General features: G+C 35.5%; 4 protein-coding genes across 4 annotated transcripts in view; all 4 read left to right on the forward strand.

Moving 5' to 3' along the window:
* LOAG_18435 (ATP-dependent metalloprotease YME1L1) overlaps positions 1 to 2,078 on the forward strand; it is a gene marked incomplete at its 3' end in the record, with an annotated part of 5,403 nt that extends 3,325 nt beyond the window's left edge. The window contains exons 9-14 of the mRNA XM_020451094.1: positions 52 to 136; positions 213 to 400; positions 567 to 721; positions 866 to 1,066; positions 1,451 to 1,600; positions 1,857 to 2,078. Of these exons, the coding sequence (XP_020305151.1) occupies positions 52 to 136; positions 213 to 400; positions 567 to 721; positions 866 to 1,066; positions 1,451 to 1,600; positions 1,857 to 2,078 (1,001 nt within the window). The remainder of the gene's footprint in view (positions 1 to 51; positions 137 to 212; positions 401 to 566; positions 722 to 865; positions 1,067 to 1,450; positions 1,601 to 1,856) is intronic.
* A 4,716-nt stretch (positions 2,079 to 6,794) lies between these two features.
* LOAG_01516 (AGC/YANK protein kinase) lies at positions 6,795 to 10,403 on the forward strand. The gene is made up of 8 exons (XM_003137055.2): positions 6,795 to 6,951; positions 7,244 to 7,408; positions 8,060 to 8,151; positions 8,431 to 8,609; positions 8,842 to 9,002; positions 9,323 to 9,498; positions 9,683 to 9,893; positions 10,256 to 10,403. Exons 1-8 carry the CDS (start codon positions 6,853 to 6,855, stop codon positions 10,319 to 10,321), a joined length of 1,149 nt encoding a protein of 382 aa, XP_003137103.1. The 5' UTR covers positions 6,795 to 6,852; the 3' UTR covers positions 10,322 to 10,403.
* A 2,976-nt stretch (positions 10,404 to 13,379) lies between these two features.
* On the forward strand, positions 13,380 to 13,688 carry LOAG_01517 (hypothetical protein; the record flags this gene model as incomplete). The annotated part of the gene is made up of 1 exon (XM_003137056.1): positions 13,380 to 13,688. One exon carries the CDS (start codon positions 13,380 to 13,382, stop codon positions 13,686 to 13,688), a length of 309 nt encoding a protein of 102 aa, XP_003137104.1.
* A 649-nt stretch (positions 13,689 to 14,337) lies between these two features.
* LOAG_01518 (hypothetical protein) lies at positions 14,338 to 17,090 on the forward strand (the record flags this gene model as incomplete). The annotated part of the gene is made up of 5 exons (XM_003137057.2): positions 14,338 to 14,463; positions 14,881 to 15,008; positions 15,389 to 15,580; positions 16,288 to 16,410; positions 16,691 to 17,090. 5 exons carry the CDS (start codon positions 14,338 to 14,340, stop codon positions 17,082 to 17,084), a joined length of 963 nt encoding a protein of 320 aa, XP_003137105.1. The 3' UTR covers positions 17,085 to 17,090.
* Positions 17,091 to 18,704: the final 1,614 nt, after the last annotated feature.

The following is an 18,704-nucleotide window of genomic DNA, read 5'->3' on the forward strand; positions in this document are numbered from 1 at the left end:
CAAATGATGGTGTTATCGTTATCGGAGCGACGAATCGAGTGAATGATTTAGATGCAGCTCTACTTCGTCCTGGCCGCTTTGACATTCAAGTTCAAGTTCCTTATCCCGACTTAGAAGGGCGCAAAGAAATTATACAGTACGCTTTTTTCATATTTTTTCATAATTCATTTTTCTATTACTTTCTGCATACTTCTTGAATACTACTTTTTTAGATTATACTTAGGCAGAATATCAGTCAATGACGACGTAAATGAAGATGTTCTAGCTAGAGGAACCACAGGATTTACTGGAGCCGAAATTGAAAATATGATAAATCAAGCAGCTCTTAAAGCAGCAGGGGATGGATTTATGAAGGTCACTATGGCACACATGGAAGAAGCGAAAGATCGTGTTATGATGGGTGAATTTTGTTATTTCAGTTTTAAATTTGGCCTCGTCTTCATACATTTTTTAGTGGCAATTTTTGATAAGCTTTTTTCACTCAAGATGACGCACTCCCAAATGTCTTATGCGATGTATCGTAAACGTAATTTTTAGTGCAAAATGTCAGATGAAATTTTTTTTAGGACCGGCACGAATTCGTGGTCGACTTCCGGATGAGGAAGCTAATCGTATTACTGCCTTTCATGAAGCAGGTCATACTCTTGTCAGTATGTACACGAAACATGCAATTCCAGTTCATAAAGTGACAATTATACCAAGAGGTGGCTCACTGGGACATGTTAGTTTTTAACTTTCCTCATATAAAATTTAGTATTAAAATTGTTGTTGTAGCATTATATAACTTCTTTGCAGCACAGCTTTTTAAAACGTCGCAGAACTAATCATGCTTTGTCTTTGCATTCGCTAAATGTGTTTGTTATAGACAACTATGTTACCGCAGAAGGATGAATATCACGTGAATCGAGCTCAAATGCTGGCACAGCTGGATATTTTAATGGGTGGTCGAGTAGCTGAAGAGCTTATCTTTGGCCCAGAAAAAATAACTACCGGTGCTGGTGATGACTTGAGGAAAGCAACAGACCTTGCAAAAAAGATGGTCAAGACTTTCGGAATGAGCGATAAGGTTGGGTTATAGTTCGTGATTTAGACGGTGATCTAATTTAATTTTGTTTTTTCACAGAACCGGTCGTTTCTTCAACTCTTTATACGAAGAGTGTGAAGTTTTGTGAATGAGAGCTGATTTATTTCGAACTCTCCAAGAAAAAGAGCGGAACTATCATCAAACCAAATTTCGTTCAGAAACTGAAATTTTAAATATGATGAACTGCGGGGAAAAAAAAAGCGGGAGTGATTTCTCCTTCCGGCTCGACCTGTTTTGGTACTTTACAGAATTCAAATGATGGATTTTTTATGGTGCTCTTTGTAGAATAGGTTCGAACGATTTCAAATTGAGCTACTTCTTTATTTTCGGAAGTTGCTAATGAGTTTATTTCATTTATTGCTCCAGGTAGGCTTGAGGATCGCAGACGATGAGTCGAGATCGCTAATAGCTGTTAATCAGCTGAGCTCACCATTGTCAGAGATGATTGATAAAGAAATCGGTCGCCTCTTGAAGGAATCTTACGAACGTGCGAAGGATATACTCATTAAACATAAGGTATAATTTTATAGGCTTGCAAAGTAATTGTTATTGATTTGCCTTACAATTTGGCATTGGTGGAATTTCTGGACGAATATTAATTTATACATGGGTTAGTTTACAAGTGTAAAGTTCTAAGGTAACGATGGATAAAGCCATATTTGTAGTTTATTGAAGCTACCGGACAGTTGATTTTGAGATTCGGATTTCTTATTAAAAGGCTTTTCTCTTTTATTCAGTTTTTTTTCCTTTTTTTGTATTTGCTCCTTTACAGAAAGAACATGAACTTTTGGCTGCAGCATTACTGCAACATGAGACGTTATCAATAGAAGAAGTGAAAGAGTTGCTTCAGAATGGCAAACTGCTTTCACATGCTCCAGAAAAACAAGAAGGGTCGAAAAGCAGGAAATCATCCGTGCGATACATCTATAAAAATCCAAGTGTGATTATAACGCCAATCGATGAAACTATTCCGAAAGAGGAAAGACAGATCTAGCGGATAAATGAAGTTGATAAATGACGTTTATTAGTCAATCACAAACAGTTTCACTTCAGCTTTTAATGTATTTTACTCACATTTTTTTCTAGACTTATACTTTTAGGTGATGATAGTGCATACCTTGTTTTTTCAGTCTCATCGGGATAATTAGTCGTATTTAGACAACTGCATTCAGGAATAAAGTGGCATATATCACGATTTGCACATGTCGTTGCCAAGCTATGATTTATTTTAAAAATAAAACTGGAATTGTTTAAACTCTTAACTAATTCGAAAGATTGGTAGACGAGGGAGAAGGACATAAAAGCAGAGTACGGAGTTTGTTACTTGACTTCACCTTGAGCATTATGATGCATGTTGTAAACTGTTTGTACATAGTTATTATCCTCGTCTATTCTGTGCTTTTGTCAAGTCATCTCTGTTATGTATGTTTTTGAGAATATTATATTCAGTGGTAAAAAAATTAAGTGGTGAATTTCCCATATAATCTATACTTTGCTGAATTCTGTGATGTAATGAGTTTTGTTCGATTAAAACTGTTTAATTATGGTTTCAATGCGACTAATTACGATTTGTTTAAATGGAAAATTTTGCGTTTAGAAAATTTGCGTCATGGGATTGCTAACAGATCAGACAGGATCAGTGAGCTGTAGAAATGTTGCGAAATACATGCAGAATACAACTGTGTTGGAAGTAACATCTCGTCAGGTCTGTTATATTAAACAACGTCGATTATAAGAAGTGGCCCAGGGATTCCAAGTGCTGCGAATATTTTTATTTCTCGAGAAGTTGTTTTGATTGTGGCAACTCACTGCTGCAACAGATGCTGCCAATTTAAATACCCAACTTTCTATTTACTGAGTGTTTCAGTCCAAAGACTGCTATTGTGCCCTGAAGTGAAAATTTTGGAAAGCCCAGCACGCGAAGAACAATGGATCATAGAATAACAGAGAGAGTGGTAGGGAAGTTGTGAAATTGGTGAGCAGATTTATTACATGCATGTTGCCATGTTGCCGATTGTCTTCGATCGCTCTGATTGCATACGAATGCAATTGTGTTTTTGATAGCTTAGAGCCCATAATGTTATTAAGACAATGTTTACCTTATAAGGTAGTCATAAGAATTAAAACTGGAGCTAGCAATTAGAATTGAATAGCAGTCATGGTGTTTCTTCGCCACTCGGGCATTTTGCTGAAATCCGTCCTGAAGCCAAAACGAAATGTTACATATGTTTTGCCTTTGTGAATAGCATAATATTAGTCCAACGAACATAATTTCCTCACCATCAAATTTAGTTTTTATTTTTATGATTGCAGTCAATTGCTACGGTTTTAATGTTTGATATATTCATACATTTGCAGCAATGGATGAATAAAGGTTTACTTTCCATTCATTTACTGTACACTGTTTCCAGTATTTGCTGAATTCAAAATTCAAAATCTGTTGGATACAAAATTTACTGAATATCATGAGATATGATATTACGTTATAAGTGAAGATGAAGCTGACAGTGGTAAAAATCCAGTCTTCCTTAAGAAGAGATGTAAATGGCCTGAGATCTAGCTGATTTGAAAAGAGATGAAAGTTTTATAAGATCATGCTAAACAATCAATATCTTTAAGTGCTACGGATGTATTGGTATAAGTGCAATCTGCTGTACAGTGTAATCTGGACTGAGTAAGTTGTGTTGGGAAGAAAATTGGGAGATGATGCTGTATATAGGGCAGCAGATATCTCCTATATCTTAATGCAAGTAGAACATGATTGAACAAATTGAACATATATACCATTTGTTCAAGTTTCTGTCTCTCATAAAAATAATAATTACTGTTTATCTCTCTATCCAGTAGCATATCTAATCCTTTCCTGGACTACTCATCTTCCTACTTCAATCCCATCTACTTAATTATAATTATGAGTGGAAGTTAATAAGTATTTTCCACCTTCATTACTATTTGTTGTGGGTTCTGTTAAGCTTAAAGTATTGATATTTTCATTTTACTTTAATATATAAAGCATTATTGCTTGTTTTACTTATTACTGCACTTTATTATTTATTCGTTAAATTTGTTTTCCATCCCCTATCCAACTCATATATTGTTAATCCTAACAATAAATGATGATTGAGATTATAAGTCAAATAGCCTTTGGGGAATATATAAAGGTATTTCCTTCGCTCGTCCAAGAGATTATTTCATTAATATTCCTAAACTTTGCACATCATAATTAACTATTTGAATTCATTGAAAGTATCGAAAAGAGAAAAACAGCATAGAAAACATTTCGCTTAACTGATAATAGATAAGAGATATGGGGTGTCAATGTGTCAAGCAAGTTTTAAGCTATGTAACATTCAGCATACTCTTCTTTTTCTTCTCTCATTTCTTTATTCAAACAAACAGGTTTGGAAATTAGTTCTTTCTCATATATATGTTATGTAACGAATATAAAGCATACTAAGCTTTGTATTCCAAAAAAGAATTGGTAAACTGTTTGGTGACAAGAATCCGAGTGGTGTCTCCGATTAGAGCCAGATTAACAAATGGATGAGCTTTACAGAAGGTTCACATGGCTTGATTAAAAAAAAAACGGATTCATAAAATAGCCAAATGACCTTCATGATATAATATTTCAAAATTCAGTGCTACTCTCATATTTGGTCGAAATGGACTTGGAAGGTAAATTTTAAAGCGCATTATTACCACACATACTAAGAACAATTTATCATTCATTATGGACGAACTTCAAACTTCGATGCCAAAGAAAGCAATAGGAAGATGATTACAAGCATTAAGGATTTTGAAATAAATCACGGGAAATTTTTGGGAAAAAAAGTATGAACGATAAAATAGTTGCTTCTGGAACTGAGATGGAACTACGCTGTGCAAGGTGAGCAGAGGTTCTAATGAATTAACCTGACAGTTATCCTCAACAAACATACATGTATAATGTTCTATGTCGCGAATATAAGCAACCAGAATAGGATAGAAAAAAGATGAGATGGAATAGGCAGGTCAGTGGGCATGTTTATGGCAGGCCTATGAGGTTTTATTGATTTTGAAAAGAGTGCGGAAGAGTGCTTATTGAAAGATAAAAGAAAGTAGAATATCCGGAGAGGAGGGAAAGGATAAGAGGTCTCTTTCATCCTTTCCTCTTATGTATTCATTTTTCCCATGCAAATTCTTCCTGGAGCATAATGCTTGATTTATGATGATTTATAAAGCTGACTAATCGGTAACAGTTCATTACCAACTAGCATTTCTTGATATTCGGCTCTACAATTAAAGTGTAAGTTCTCCAAGTTCAACATCATCGAAAGTAACAATGCATCATGTCCTCCACTATTTCAGGTTAGTTTCACATAGACGTGTATGTGAGAAATTTAATTTAAACGAAATGTTCTATTTAAGTCATGATTTAAGAACTTATTTAGATTATACAGAAATGTTTTTGCTTGGTAGGAAGTTGTGCATTCCCTATTTGCTATCTTCAATGTTGAAAAATCCCTTTAGTCTTTGACATTTTCAAGTCATAATTGATTGACGGGTTAACAAGGAAGTTTTTTACCTATGAAGTGGTAGAACATTTAAGGTGGTCTTACTTTTTTGCTAAATCTTTTTCCTGTAAAAAATTGAGAACAGCGTTCGGCTGATAGCTAAAAATTCAAAGGGTAAACATGAACAGATGTGGAGCAGGTATAAAGCAAAAGTCCTAATATCGTTAATTAAATAAACATGCATATATCGTTGATGGTAAATCTTCTCTATATATCGTCCAAATATCATAATGATTGCAAGTCATTTCTGCTCGCAACACATTTTTCTGTTATCAAAATGTATATTTCCACGTAGGAAGATGAATAAATTAACTTACCTGTATTTTTCGGCTTCAGTTAGGGGATATATTTTATATACTTGGCCTTAATGAGCCGCAGTGCTCAGGCCCATTCTCTTTCTGTCTATCTCGTGCTTTTTCTGCAAATTTGTGTTGCTCCCGTCAACTGAACAAGCGAACTGGTACTAAAAGATCTGATATAACAATATTGATAAAATTTCAATTAAAAAACGACAGTTACAAGCAAGCCATTAAATTTTTTGAGGCAGTGCCAATTAATAATACGTGCAATTTTTGATTGATAAGCGACAAACCGTACCACCCTCTCAACTGCTTACTTTCAGAATTCTTGCCTGACTGATTTAATCGGTATTTGCTATTTGGGTAAAATTATCATATGTTGTTTCTACAAATGGACTATAGTGCATGAGTTTTGCACATTTCTATTTTCCTAGTGTTTGGTAAATTCGTCACATTTTGTCTCATCTTAACAAGGATTGAAGGGAAGGAAGCAAGTATTAGGAAGTAATATTAAGTAAGGACTAGAACCACTGCTTCCGCTTTTCATGTCTAACTTTTCTTTTATAATAAAAAATGTTCTCTATTTCGTGTTAGAATTGGTGAAATATATATCCAGAAAAACAGCACAGCTATAGTGGATTGGAATTAGTCAACCATAAGTAATTAGTGTTCACAACTGAAGGCATTCAATTAATCTATCAAATTACTGTTATGCCGCCACTTTTATAAAATGAATGAGTGGCGATGGTGTCTCCTGTTCTTTCACAAAATGACTGAGCTTCTCTTTCTTTAAGGAAGCATTAAACTGTAAGTCTGAATTCCAAATTTGAAATAGAAGTGAAATTTATTTCTATATGTAGGAGTGATGATGAAATCGCCTGCACACTGAGAATTCCGCAGCAATTTCCGATTGTATATGGGCGGTAGATGCTCAAGGAAAGCACGGAGTCCAACGCATGCGAAACTATCTGATTTTCTTATTATACGTTCTCTTGGCAGAGGAGCATTCGGCAAGGTTTGCTTTCTTTGACACTACTTTTACTTTGAACTCACTATGCATTTTCATTTTCATTCTTTCTTTAGTTTCAAAATTATGGTCCCGAATCGCTAGAATCTTTGAACTTCTATAGCCTCTAAAAATATACAAGTAAATTCAAAGCTCAAATATTGCTGGACCAATCATACCCGATTTGGTCGTTTTATCTCAAAGTTTTTCTTTTGAAGAATTAAAATTATTGAGAATGTATTTCCCACTTTTTAATTTGAATCTTACAGTTGGTTGTCTTGAATAGTTTAGAGTTTTTCAGGTCTGTATTGCACAATACCGTCGAACAAAGAAATATTACACGTTTGAATGTATAAATAAAAGGCGCTGTGTTCAGCATATGATAGCTGACAGTGTTCTACATGAATTAAATCTACTGGCACATCTATCACATCCGTTTATCGTCAATTTGTGGTTTGCCTTTCAGGTAATTCATTACTTACCTACCTAAACTCAAAGATCAAGTTTGGAACCCTTTCTCTCAAACGACGTTCTTTTGCTTTGAAAAGATCTGCCCAATCTTGCAATCTATTCAGTGACCTATCCGGTTTCGATCTTGCTTTGAAAACTTCGCTATATAAGGCTTGTTCAGTTTCTGCTCAAAATAATTTGAAATATCATGAGTAGACAAACTACATTTCTCAAGATTTCGAGGAAGTTGAAAAGATCCAAATATTGGTTAACGAAGTTAGGGGAGTATATACCAAGAGTCTAATTAAAAGATTCCTTTGATCATGATTTGGCATAATGTTTAGTGTACCACTGAATTCAAAAACATTGAGCAAAACTATTTAAATTCTTCCTTGATCAACAAAGATATCCCCAGAGGAACCAAATTTTTGGTCACTTTTCTATTCAGAATCTTCTCAATTCCTAAACCAAGAAAGCCGTAACACTGTTGTCCTTAGCAATTCTAGTTTCGTTACCAGGATTGCTGTACGAAGTTGCCGATCCTCCTTGATAAGCTAAATATAATTCAGATCTTAATTCTGTACGGTAAATTAACTGTGAATTTGTATGTCGTCAATGTAAGTAAGATTCAAATATCTTGAACTCATTTTAAAAACTGATATTCTAGGATGAACGTCACATTTACATGGTAAGTGACCTATTATTGGGTGGAAACCTAAGATATCATTTAAATCAGCAAGGACGATTTGCCGAAGATCGGTAATGCCTCATTCATCATTTGGCTGTTTTTCGTTAATTTTTATGATTTTCTTCCTCTAGAAAAACCTTTTTTCCTAACGATTAAACTGATCGAATAGTTAAATGTATGATTCAGTTATAATAAGCGAAATCAAGTGAATAATGTTCATATGATATTGACAGTGCTGCGCTAGTGAGTGACATCTTAATCACATGGAAGAATGTGGAATAAAGTATCGACGGACTGTAGAATGACTGTTACATGTTTTTTGTCTGGGAGCAACTGATGTGGACTTACAGTTCGAAGCTGTACGTTTATGAGATAGCACTGGCGCTGGATTATCTACACAGAGAAATGATCATACATAGAGATGTGAAACCGGAAAATATCTTGTTAGATGATGAAGGACACGCACATCTCACTGACTTCAATCTGGCCACGCGTCTTGCTCCCAATACTTACGCTACCTCATTCTGTGGTTAGTAAAAACTTCTTAAAAATCAAGTAATGCCTTGTCCAATCTGTATACCGCTAGTTCTTCATAGTCTACAACTCATTACACTTCCATTTATTCACATCGACGTGATGTGAAATCTTTTTCTAAAACTCATAGGACCAACTATCAAACGATGTTGTTGTTTTATCAATTTGATGAATACCAATACTTTTTCTTGAAGACATGCAATGAATCACTGGTTCACACGTTGCAGGTACACGGCCGTATATGGCGCCAGAAATTTTACTTTGTTCTCTAGGTTATTTGGCTGGCTATGATCATCGTGTTGATTGGTATTCCCTCGGTATTTGTTTTTATGAAATGCTTATGGGACGAAGACCATTCGAATACGCTAACCATTCGTCTTCACGACAGGTTAACAAGCATTTTAATTGATTGGCAGTGTCAGAACTATTGAGGACCAAGCAGTAGGCTCGAGTCGATGTCAAATTTTAGGAGCTAGTTAGGGGAGTTCTAACCTCTAACCTCCTTTTTTCGTTTTCCGGTTAAAATAGACGTGCAAAAGAAAAATGTTCGGAATTTAGACATACCCACTGTTACATATTTCAATAGTTATAAATTACAGCATGCCTCTCGTTAAGATTACATTAAGTTACTTGCAATCTGACATCTCATGAAGGACAGCAAATGTCACCTCTCACACTGCTGTTTCTTGCGCATGGTCATAGTTTCAGGTACTTTGTTTGATGAGCAAAAGCTTGATAGCGCTGCCGTCTCAGTGGCCTTCAGATCTAATTTCTTTCATTAGTTGTATGCTCAGGTACGAGGTTGGATCTCGAATTGCTTCATTTGCAGCTTTCTCCCAGCATCGTTACATGGAAAGGATAAATATGAATGATGTTTTTACCAGGTCGTTAAATATAAATTTTGAGTCACTTTATCAGAGGCTTTCTGCTGCTTTCTTCTCTTATCTTTTTCGTCTGATTTCATTTAAGATCTTAAATTTTCTCTTCCTAAATTTTTTTTTTTTTCAAAGCATGCAATGAAAAAAAATTCCAAGACTTTTTATCGCCAATGAGAAATGACCGACTTAGGAAGACGGCTCCGATTTTTATACCCCGTTCGGGTACATTGAACTGCGATCCGACTTATGAATTAGGAATGGGCATTCTTGATACCTCATCTGTGAATCGTCAACGATGTCGTATGGTTAACTCTGGGGAGGAGATCGAACAAAAAGTGAACGAATTTACCCAGACATTCGTTTCATATAACCGAGAGTATCAATGCCGAATGAATCCAAAGGTAACAAGTAGAGAATTCAAGCTGCCAAAGATTTTCTCAATTAAATTATAACTTGAATATCCGTCAAATATTTTATATTTTATGATGTCGACTCCAGTCTGAGATAATTTGACATTAACCTGACGCGATTTGCCAGGATATTCCTCTTATCTTATCCATCATCAGCGTCACTATTTTAAACAATTGGAACAAAAGCTGTTTCACTTGCAGATTTCGTTCCAATGAACGTAAAACACTACTGTAAAAAAAAATTTACTACTTCCTACCTCAGTAATACCCAACATTACTTATCACCGCGGTATCGCGCATCATATCATCGGAGGGTAATTCTATTTTTCTATTCTTTTTCTTTTCTTTTTCAGGACGAAAGAAATCAGTTGAAAGCATCGTCACCACAAAGAATGCGAAATTCATCAAATGCATTATGATCTCAAAGGAATATTTAGTACTCTCAAAAAATTTGGTTTTAATATGCCTCCTCGGGTTTTTACAGTAAAGAACAAACAAGAGGTTATATGGTTAAGAATACTTTGTTCTATTCCAATTTCTGAAAAAACAGTAGTGATGAATTCTAGTGGCCAAAGATACTGCCTTTTCATGGTGATGCAATTTAATACTTTCTCTTTGGTTTGATATATTTTTAAACGTCTCATATATTACCATATCTGTTTCTTCCATGAAAAAAGCACTGCAAGAGTCGGAAGAAAGCCAGCAATCTCGAAATATTATTTGATTCTATGTTTATAGTTCAACAAAAACCTCTAGAATTTTGAAACCCTACCAATGCAACCACCTAGATAACTACAAATCTACATAAGTATATATAAGTTACTCATGAAGAATAACAGCCTGCGGAAATTCATCAAGAGTTCTCTAAATAATACATTTTGAAATCAAAAACAACAAGCACTGAGTTGTGTTAACCTATAAACAAAGTTTGACAAATTTTTCTGTAAACTGAAATTGAAGGGAGTTTCATTTTCTAGTCAGGAAACTATAATTTGTCGAAATCTAGCTCAAGTAGAAGGAATAACGTTGAAACATATAAGAGAAAACCCCGCACCACAAGAAAAATTTTGAGGAACAGAAATGAAAGGGTTTTAAATTTACCGAAGATTTCACCAAGTAAGAATCACTAGGATTACGAGATTAACGCATATTCAGTCTAGTTAGACCACTGCTAAAAATCCATCGATCGCTATTTCGGAACAAGCTCATGATTTTTGCCGTTATACAGGGACAACTACTGTTGATCACTAAATTAGGGGCTGGATTAATTTTAGGGAGAACAAAACTGAGAGAAGTACAATCGGCATGAATCAAATAATATTTCGCAATAAATATAATTATTAAAACAGAGATGGATAGATATAAGAGAACAAGTTATACAAAATAATGAGTATCCTGTTCAAAGCGTTAGACAAAAATCCATGCTTTTGCAGAACCTTTTTCCGCAAATACGCGGTTCTTCATTTCAAACGCAAGGGAGAAAGAAAATGACCTCAGTTCCAGTTATTAGGTTCAACTTAATTTAACACAATTCAATGTATTGTAGTATCACTAATAAGAAAGAAAACCGTCAGGCTGACAGGAACCTTTTCTCATTGAATCGAAGAGCAGTCAGGAAAATTAAGGTAAGGTGTCAAAGAAAGAAATAAAGTGTATCCTACCAAGGAAAAAAAAATAAACGTACAGTGTTGAAAAACGACCGGAATTTAGCATCTGAATATAAATATACTGTGGTGAAGTTGCGTTTAAGTAATCCATGTCCTTGGGATTCTTTGATTTAAAAACTTGATTAGATTAAGGAAATGGTCATAAAACTGAAAGATACTTTGTTGATTAAATTTAAAATATAGTAATGAAAACCAAAACGTTACAGTACGCATATCTGTGAAATGAATTTCTTAAAAAGTGCATCGAATAAACCAAATTCACAGTGGTGACAGAATACCAGAACGAGCGATTGGCTCCTAAACCAAACAACGACTAATTTCTAAACATACTGAAACATCCGAAACGCATTCAATCCACCACTCCATCCATAGCCTAATCAACCCAGCCAAGAAAAGTAATGTCATTCCCTTCAGACTAAATGATTATAAGTTTTCAGCAGCTTCTGTAAAGAATCAGTCTCTCAGATTGGTTTCGGTCAAAATGGTCCTAATTCTTCCTCCAATTTTATTGCGTTTATTTAGAACCTCTACAGAGGTACCACGATTAATGTATTAAGATCAGAACAAGAAATTAGAAGGGATTCACCAGTTAAAGATTCACGTCAAAACTTGGAACTTCTGAAAACCTGCATAATGAATCATCTCATTTACGAAAGTTCAAAGAAAATTTCCATCGTCTTCAATCAGTTCAACATAAGCGCATCACGTCATATATTCCTGCAAAACTTGAAACAGAGAAACGATGATGTCATTAAAATTTAATAACAAGCAGCGCATTGAACATATTTGGACTTTTGATGTCCCTCAGCTAAAGTACTTCTAGAAATCGGAATCATAGTCTTCGTCGAAAATATTCTATAACCAAACATATTTGAAGAGTTTTCTTAAATTTCATCTTTAGTAAGAGTGATGAATTTGCTATAATTCTAATCAATGAAAGTTTCAATATAATGAAATTAACAAAGATAGAATTTGAATAGAAGTAAATTCAACACAAGTTTTCGTTTTGAGCCGCGTGTGCCCTCAAGCCTTCTCACAAAAATTCCGCTTCGGAAGATGAAAAGTGAAACATCAGCAATTTAAGCAGTCCTGACTTCCATTTCCGCTTCAATCTTTTTGGAACTGCTGAACAAGCGTTAGTCCAGAAAAAAAAGCTGTAGAAGCGTTTTTCCATGCCCTACTGTAAATTCACTTCAAGGAATGACGAAAGTTTGATCAGAATGTGACGTTTGCTTTACAAGCTCAAAACAAGCCTACGAAACATAAGGCGAACGAAAAGAAATGGTTTCACAGGCCTTACTTACTCAGTAATTCTCAGTGTTGCTATTTAAGGTTTTGCATGGTACTGTAGTCACAAACGGAACATTTGATACGATGTGTTAGTGTTGGACTGAACGAAATTGATGAAATTTCCATCTAAACTTCCATAATGAGAAGACTTCTCCCACATTTATATATTGCAAATTTCAAGAAATTTCGGCATATTCACAGATTTTTTTTCTGAATAGCAATAAGTAAAGAAATGGAAGTAAAACATTCCCGTATACTGGCAGATGACACGAAGAAGAGCCAAGAAAATCAGCTCCTAACCAGATTCACAAAGTAGTCGATACTTAAAAAGAATCTTTCAAATGTCATTGTAAACTATTTCCCTCTCCTCTCTTCTCTTCCGGAACTCGTGAAGTTATCTAACTTAACTACGTGAACATTTCGGATACTGAAGGGTTCATCCGCTACCCCCTCCCTTCTTCTCATAAATTATCCCCTGGTAAGTCCTCGCAAAGCAATTCCCATTGGGAAGGCCGTGGTTATGGCTAATTCCACTCCCTACCCGTGCACACATTATATACATACACGCATACATGCACACACCCACACATGCACACACACATACACATACACATACATACACATATGTATCGATACCACCACCAATGCATCACATCGTACATACACACATAGCACAGAGACACACATAGATACCCAGATACATACCCACACAGATATACACCACACATACCCACAAGCAGAATCGCCTTCCCCTGCAAATGCCGTGACGGCAGGTCTCACCCACGGGCAGAAAGGGTTGCCTTCATACTTCCCTGTGGAGCAAGAATGACTGCTTGCCCGTCGTTGTGTTAGTGTACATCCTACCCACCCACCTATCCATCCATCTGTCCTATAGCTCTTGATTCCATCCGCATATTCCCTGAACTAATATGGGCGTGCATTTGTGGTAGTACGATGAGAGTTGCCCACATCTTCCCATAGCTTTTGCAGCGTAAGCCTAAAAGGTCAGAACATCATATCCCAGTCTCAGTTCTACCACATTATTTTTCACATACAGATATATTTCTGCTTGATAAATGGATCACAGCATTTTACTAGATTTACGAGTCTGCAAAAACAAAAGTGATTGTATCATAATGATGTCCAAGCGAGAATGGATATTAGTATTTGTGGAGACGTAAAGTAGTATGTATGGTACTAGCGTTCGATTACTACTCCTTCAGCGTGAGTTGTTATGGATGAAAAATCTGCTGCTGGTGGCTGCTGGTACACGAAATTCCCGCCCTGATCTATAGGTTGTGGACAACAAATATTGCAGTTTCATCGAAAAGCGCGATTGACTTTCTTTACCAAACGAAAAGGTGTTATGCAGTAGGAGGAAAAGGCGTCTACCGTATTATGGATGCAGTGAATACCGCAACGATAAATACGAGAAGTCAAATGATTCCAGAAATATCACATTTCTTTTCAGGTTTTTGATGACATCATTAAAGCCAGTAATTGTGAGAGATGAAAGGATAAGTATATCATCGCAACAATTAACACCACTAATGGATTTCGGAGAACCGGAAGAAAAACGAACTCGACGTAAGCCAAATTTCACGGTGCAGGAGAGGATGCATCTTGCACAGTCATATGTAGAGAGCTACGAGGAGTATAACCGGGCAAGTCATTTATAAACTACTGAATTAGAAACGAACTACCCGAATAATCTTGCTCGCGCACTATCTAGATATGGGAAAGAGACCTACCTTGCACTGAACAGTGCAAATTGTGAGACATGCAATCATCAACAACAGCACTAAGTGATGAAAAACTGAAATCACTGGAAATGGAAAGTACCTGCTGATCAAAAGATGGATGTCCAAATTACATGAACACTTCCATGATTACGGTGCTAGTGATAGAATGGTGATAATGATCAAGTAAAGTGTAGTCTAAGGAATAAACTTTTTAATTATGAGCTTGTGGTTGACGGATTACTATATGACATATGTCTCTAAATTTGCATTCTTTTTTAGGGCTTCACGCCTACAACAAAAGGAGAAGCTAAAATTGGGCGTCAACGTTTGCTCGAGCGATGGGCGGCCGAGCTGTCCAGTTTTGGTATCGTTGAGCGGACGCCAGTTGAAGTTGAACAGAAAATAAGGTCACATATTTGCAACAAACTGTTTCATTTTTCGAATGTAGCATAAATTCAGTGATCAGATAGTACGATAATAATGTTATGGATAGCTAACTTAACCTTTTTGGAATCTTTTACTCATAGCCTTTTTCGGGAAGACTTCCTGTCTTGACCTCAAGAGTTTACTGTTTTGCTGTATTATTTCCAGTACCGACAATTTACCTGAACTACCTTACCTCTGCTATCTTATATTTAATGGCTGCTACTGACTTGTTGATGAAATTAACTCAATTACCTGGCGATTAACAACTGGAATAACTGGTATATAAAAGAGATATGTTGTGTATGGAGTGGTATTTCCACTGAGCAGTAAGATAAAAAATCGAGAATATAAACATTTGCAGAGATTATATGAAAAAGATAGCAGCGAACCGAAAACGAGCAGTGAAGAGGGCCATGAGTCCTCCATGTCAACTGATAAGTTCCGTTGTTTCGGAAAATTCTACAGTGGACGATTCAACAACAGACGATTCACTGACCGCATATGCTGGCTTCTTGCTAGAACAGCACAGAGCAACTCAGAACGACTGTGCTGAGTTGGTTGTTGAGCTTATCAATTGTTAAGCATATCTACTTTTATCAAACAAAATGCTATAACGTTACATGTAAAACTTGTCAACTATTAAAAGATGAACGGTGGTAGGACTGTGAAATAGAAACAGAGTTCAGCTAGTTTTATGATCGTAACACTAAAGCTAAAATGATTTTAATACATCTGTTTCCCTCACACAAAGCACAAAAAGCAGGACACGTATTTTTTGAGTTGCGGTATGTTTAAAATCCCCCAGACCTATTGCCTCTTGATCATGTGAACATAGGTGAAGGACGATAGACGTCATAACAATTTATTTCACATAGTGTATATTAATGATCTGATAATCTTTACCCTAAGTCAGTTTCAATGTTGTTTATTAAATGTCCGTAGAATTCTTTCGCCACTACCATTTTAAATCAGTTTAAAAAGGAAGTGTTGGTATAAATGAAATGCGGAAGAAAAAAATAATTTTCCTTGAGCTTGCCTAATCCGTAACTTCCACTCACTATTAGAAATAGTTACTGATGACTAGTGGTCATATCAGAATTTTACAATTTCATGAATTTAAATAGACCAAAGTTATTCATTTGTCATCACTTCATTTCCAACTAAACTAACACCTTTATCTTATTATTCTGATCGACAGAGTGAAGGATATGTTATTTATAACCGGAAATATAACCACAGATTATCAGATCATCTTTTCAGGAATTTTGAGCCATTGGGACTTGTAAATAGTAACTATGTTGAGGAAACTAAATCAGGGACGAATAATACTTCTGTTTTGTGCTTTAAATCAACAAGTAATACAAGAAATAGCTGTCGTAAAAGGTATGGGAAAATCCGCTAACATATTTCACATAGGGATACATTATCTGCGTATAATTCGTAAATTCACTTGAATGAATGAATGAATGAATGAATGAATGAATTGAATCCAGCTGCAAAAGAACCTGTACAAGTGGAAATTTATCAGAATGCAAATTTCAATGTTTGACAAATGCAGTAATTATTAATATTTTGGGAAAGATGCAACAAAAGCGAATTTGAGACCATGAAGATAGTTTATTTAACAAGTGGTTGTAGTATCTGAGAAATACTGACTTTTCAGGAAAGCAAATGACATGAGTCCACTTCCTAATGAAAGGGAGCAAGCGGTGGAAATGTTGGAAAGCAATGATGAAGTTGTTTCCCCATTATCAGAGGTGCGTAAGCAGCGGATGGATTTTGGCCCCATTGATTTGGCATTGAAAAGTGTATATATAGAAATTGCCAGGAAAGAACTTGAAAAGAAAACACTTGAGGTAGAGGCAATGAGAGTTAATTTAGAAATTAAAAGACTTGAATTGGAAGGGAAAAGGCATGATGTAGAAAAAAAACGCCTTGAATTACGGAAATTACAAAGGAATGTAATCAGAGATTCACTAACGATCACCTCAAGAGAAGGTAGTGGAACTGCTCGAGGTACATCCCTCACTGATCAATTTGATCCTGAAATTGAATAGTGGAGTTTTTTTTGAAGGGGAGGAGGAGGTCTCGCCTTATAATGGTGTCATTGTACAATTAATTAATTTATTACTTCTTCTGTAGTAGAATTTGATGCTAGAATAATTGAACTCGAAAATCTGGCTTTGTACAAATGTGTGTGCTGTCGCTTCAACTGCATTTTTGCTAAGCTGATTTTGAAATGCTCAAGTATGATGACCATTCTAAACTGTTCAGGAGTTTTGTACTATACTCATTTAACCCTGATTGTTTTTTTTTTTATTTTATCGTGATTGATGGTACATTTAAAAAGTGAATTGTAAGAAATTACTGGAATAAATAGCGCTAGAATTAAATAGTTAGTTTAATTTCTGAGTAGTCATCTCTTAAATGACCTGTAATAGCACGCGTGGTAAATCATTCGCAAGCATGATTTGAAAACGTAAGAGGTCTAGGAATTACTTAGCTTGCAAATTCTGTGCTTCTAATGATACTGAGAGTTTTGTAATGTAGGAAAAGAAGATAGGTCTGAATTTCTGTCTTCTTCGGAACACAGCTGGACATTTACCGCTTTATCAGTGCTTTAAACGAGCTTTAATCTTTGTTTTTATTTTATTTTGTTATTTTTAAAAACTTCTATGCTGTAATGAATTTTATGAATTTCTTCCATCCAAGTTAGGCAGACTGTTTTTCATCGAATTTCGTGGACCAAAAGATTTTTAAAAAAATAAAAAAGGATTTTCTGAATTTGATGAGTACGAAATGGTTATATCGGCACATCTCTTCGCTGTGCTAGTACGTCAGACCGCATTTTAGCGCTTACTGTTTATCAGTTTTGGGAGACCATGTTAGTTGGGAAACCCGAGACCACTTTATAAGTAATGGCTAAAATTGAGATTCTGGGTGTTGATTAAAACATCTACTTTATTAATTATGCTGCTAAATGATCAAATTCGAAAGAAAACGACATTATAAAGCCTTATTTAGCTTACAAGTACACAAAAGATTTCAAAAATTTTTTAAATTTGCAAAGCTACGAATATAAAAAGGCTCGAAAGTACAAGTAATCTTCCCAAGCAAAAGCTATTAGTGGCGTATTTTCGACTTCTTTTTCCAGTTACATCGCCACGAAGTACTACTACAAATATTTCATATGTCGCAGATGGCATTTTTTTAAAGTTAAGCTGTGTGATCGAAATAGAGCTTGATAATCTTACTAGGCATTGGGAAATGAAAATGGATAAGTTCGATCAGTAACTGTGCATAATTGATTCAATCTCCTCACCTGGTCACAAAGATTAATACCTATTCATGTAGAATGTCACTTATCATTCAAAATTTGTAAGAGCAAAGGATGACAATACACGCGACAGCGATAATCCACTGGTACCCAATGAAGCATCATGATGATCGGTGCCCAATAAGACTTCCCCAGTTAATAATAGATTGTCAGCAATGAAAATCTATGTCCATGGTTAAAATTCCACGGACCTTATTAAAGAGGGACTCAGGACTTGCGCAATATGCAAATATTTCTAGTTATAAATGTGGGGATGAAATAGTTGGGAGGGGAGTAGTGGACGAGGTATTTTGGTCAACGGAATAACATTCCAACTCTTCGATTAGCGCATTACTAATGC

The sequence above is a fragment of the Loa loa genome (assembly GCF_000183805.2).
Source record: "Loa loa unplaced genomic scaffold supercont3.312, whole genome shotgun sequence".
Classification (NCBI taxonomy): Eukaryota; Metazoa; Nematoda; class Chromadorea; order Rhabditida; family Onchocercidae; genus Loa; species Loa loa.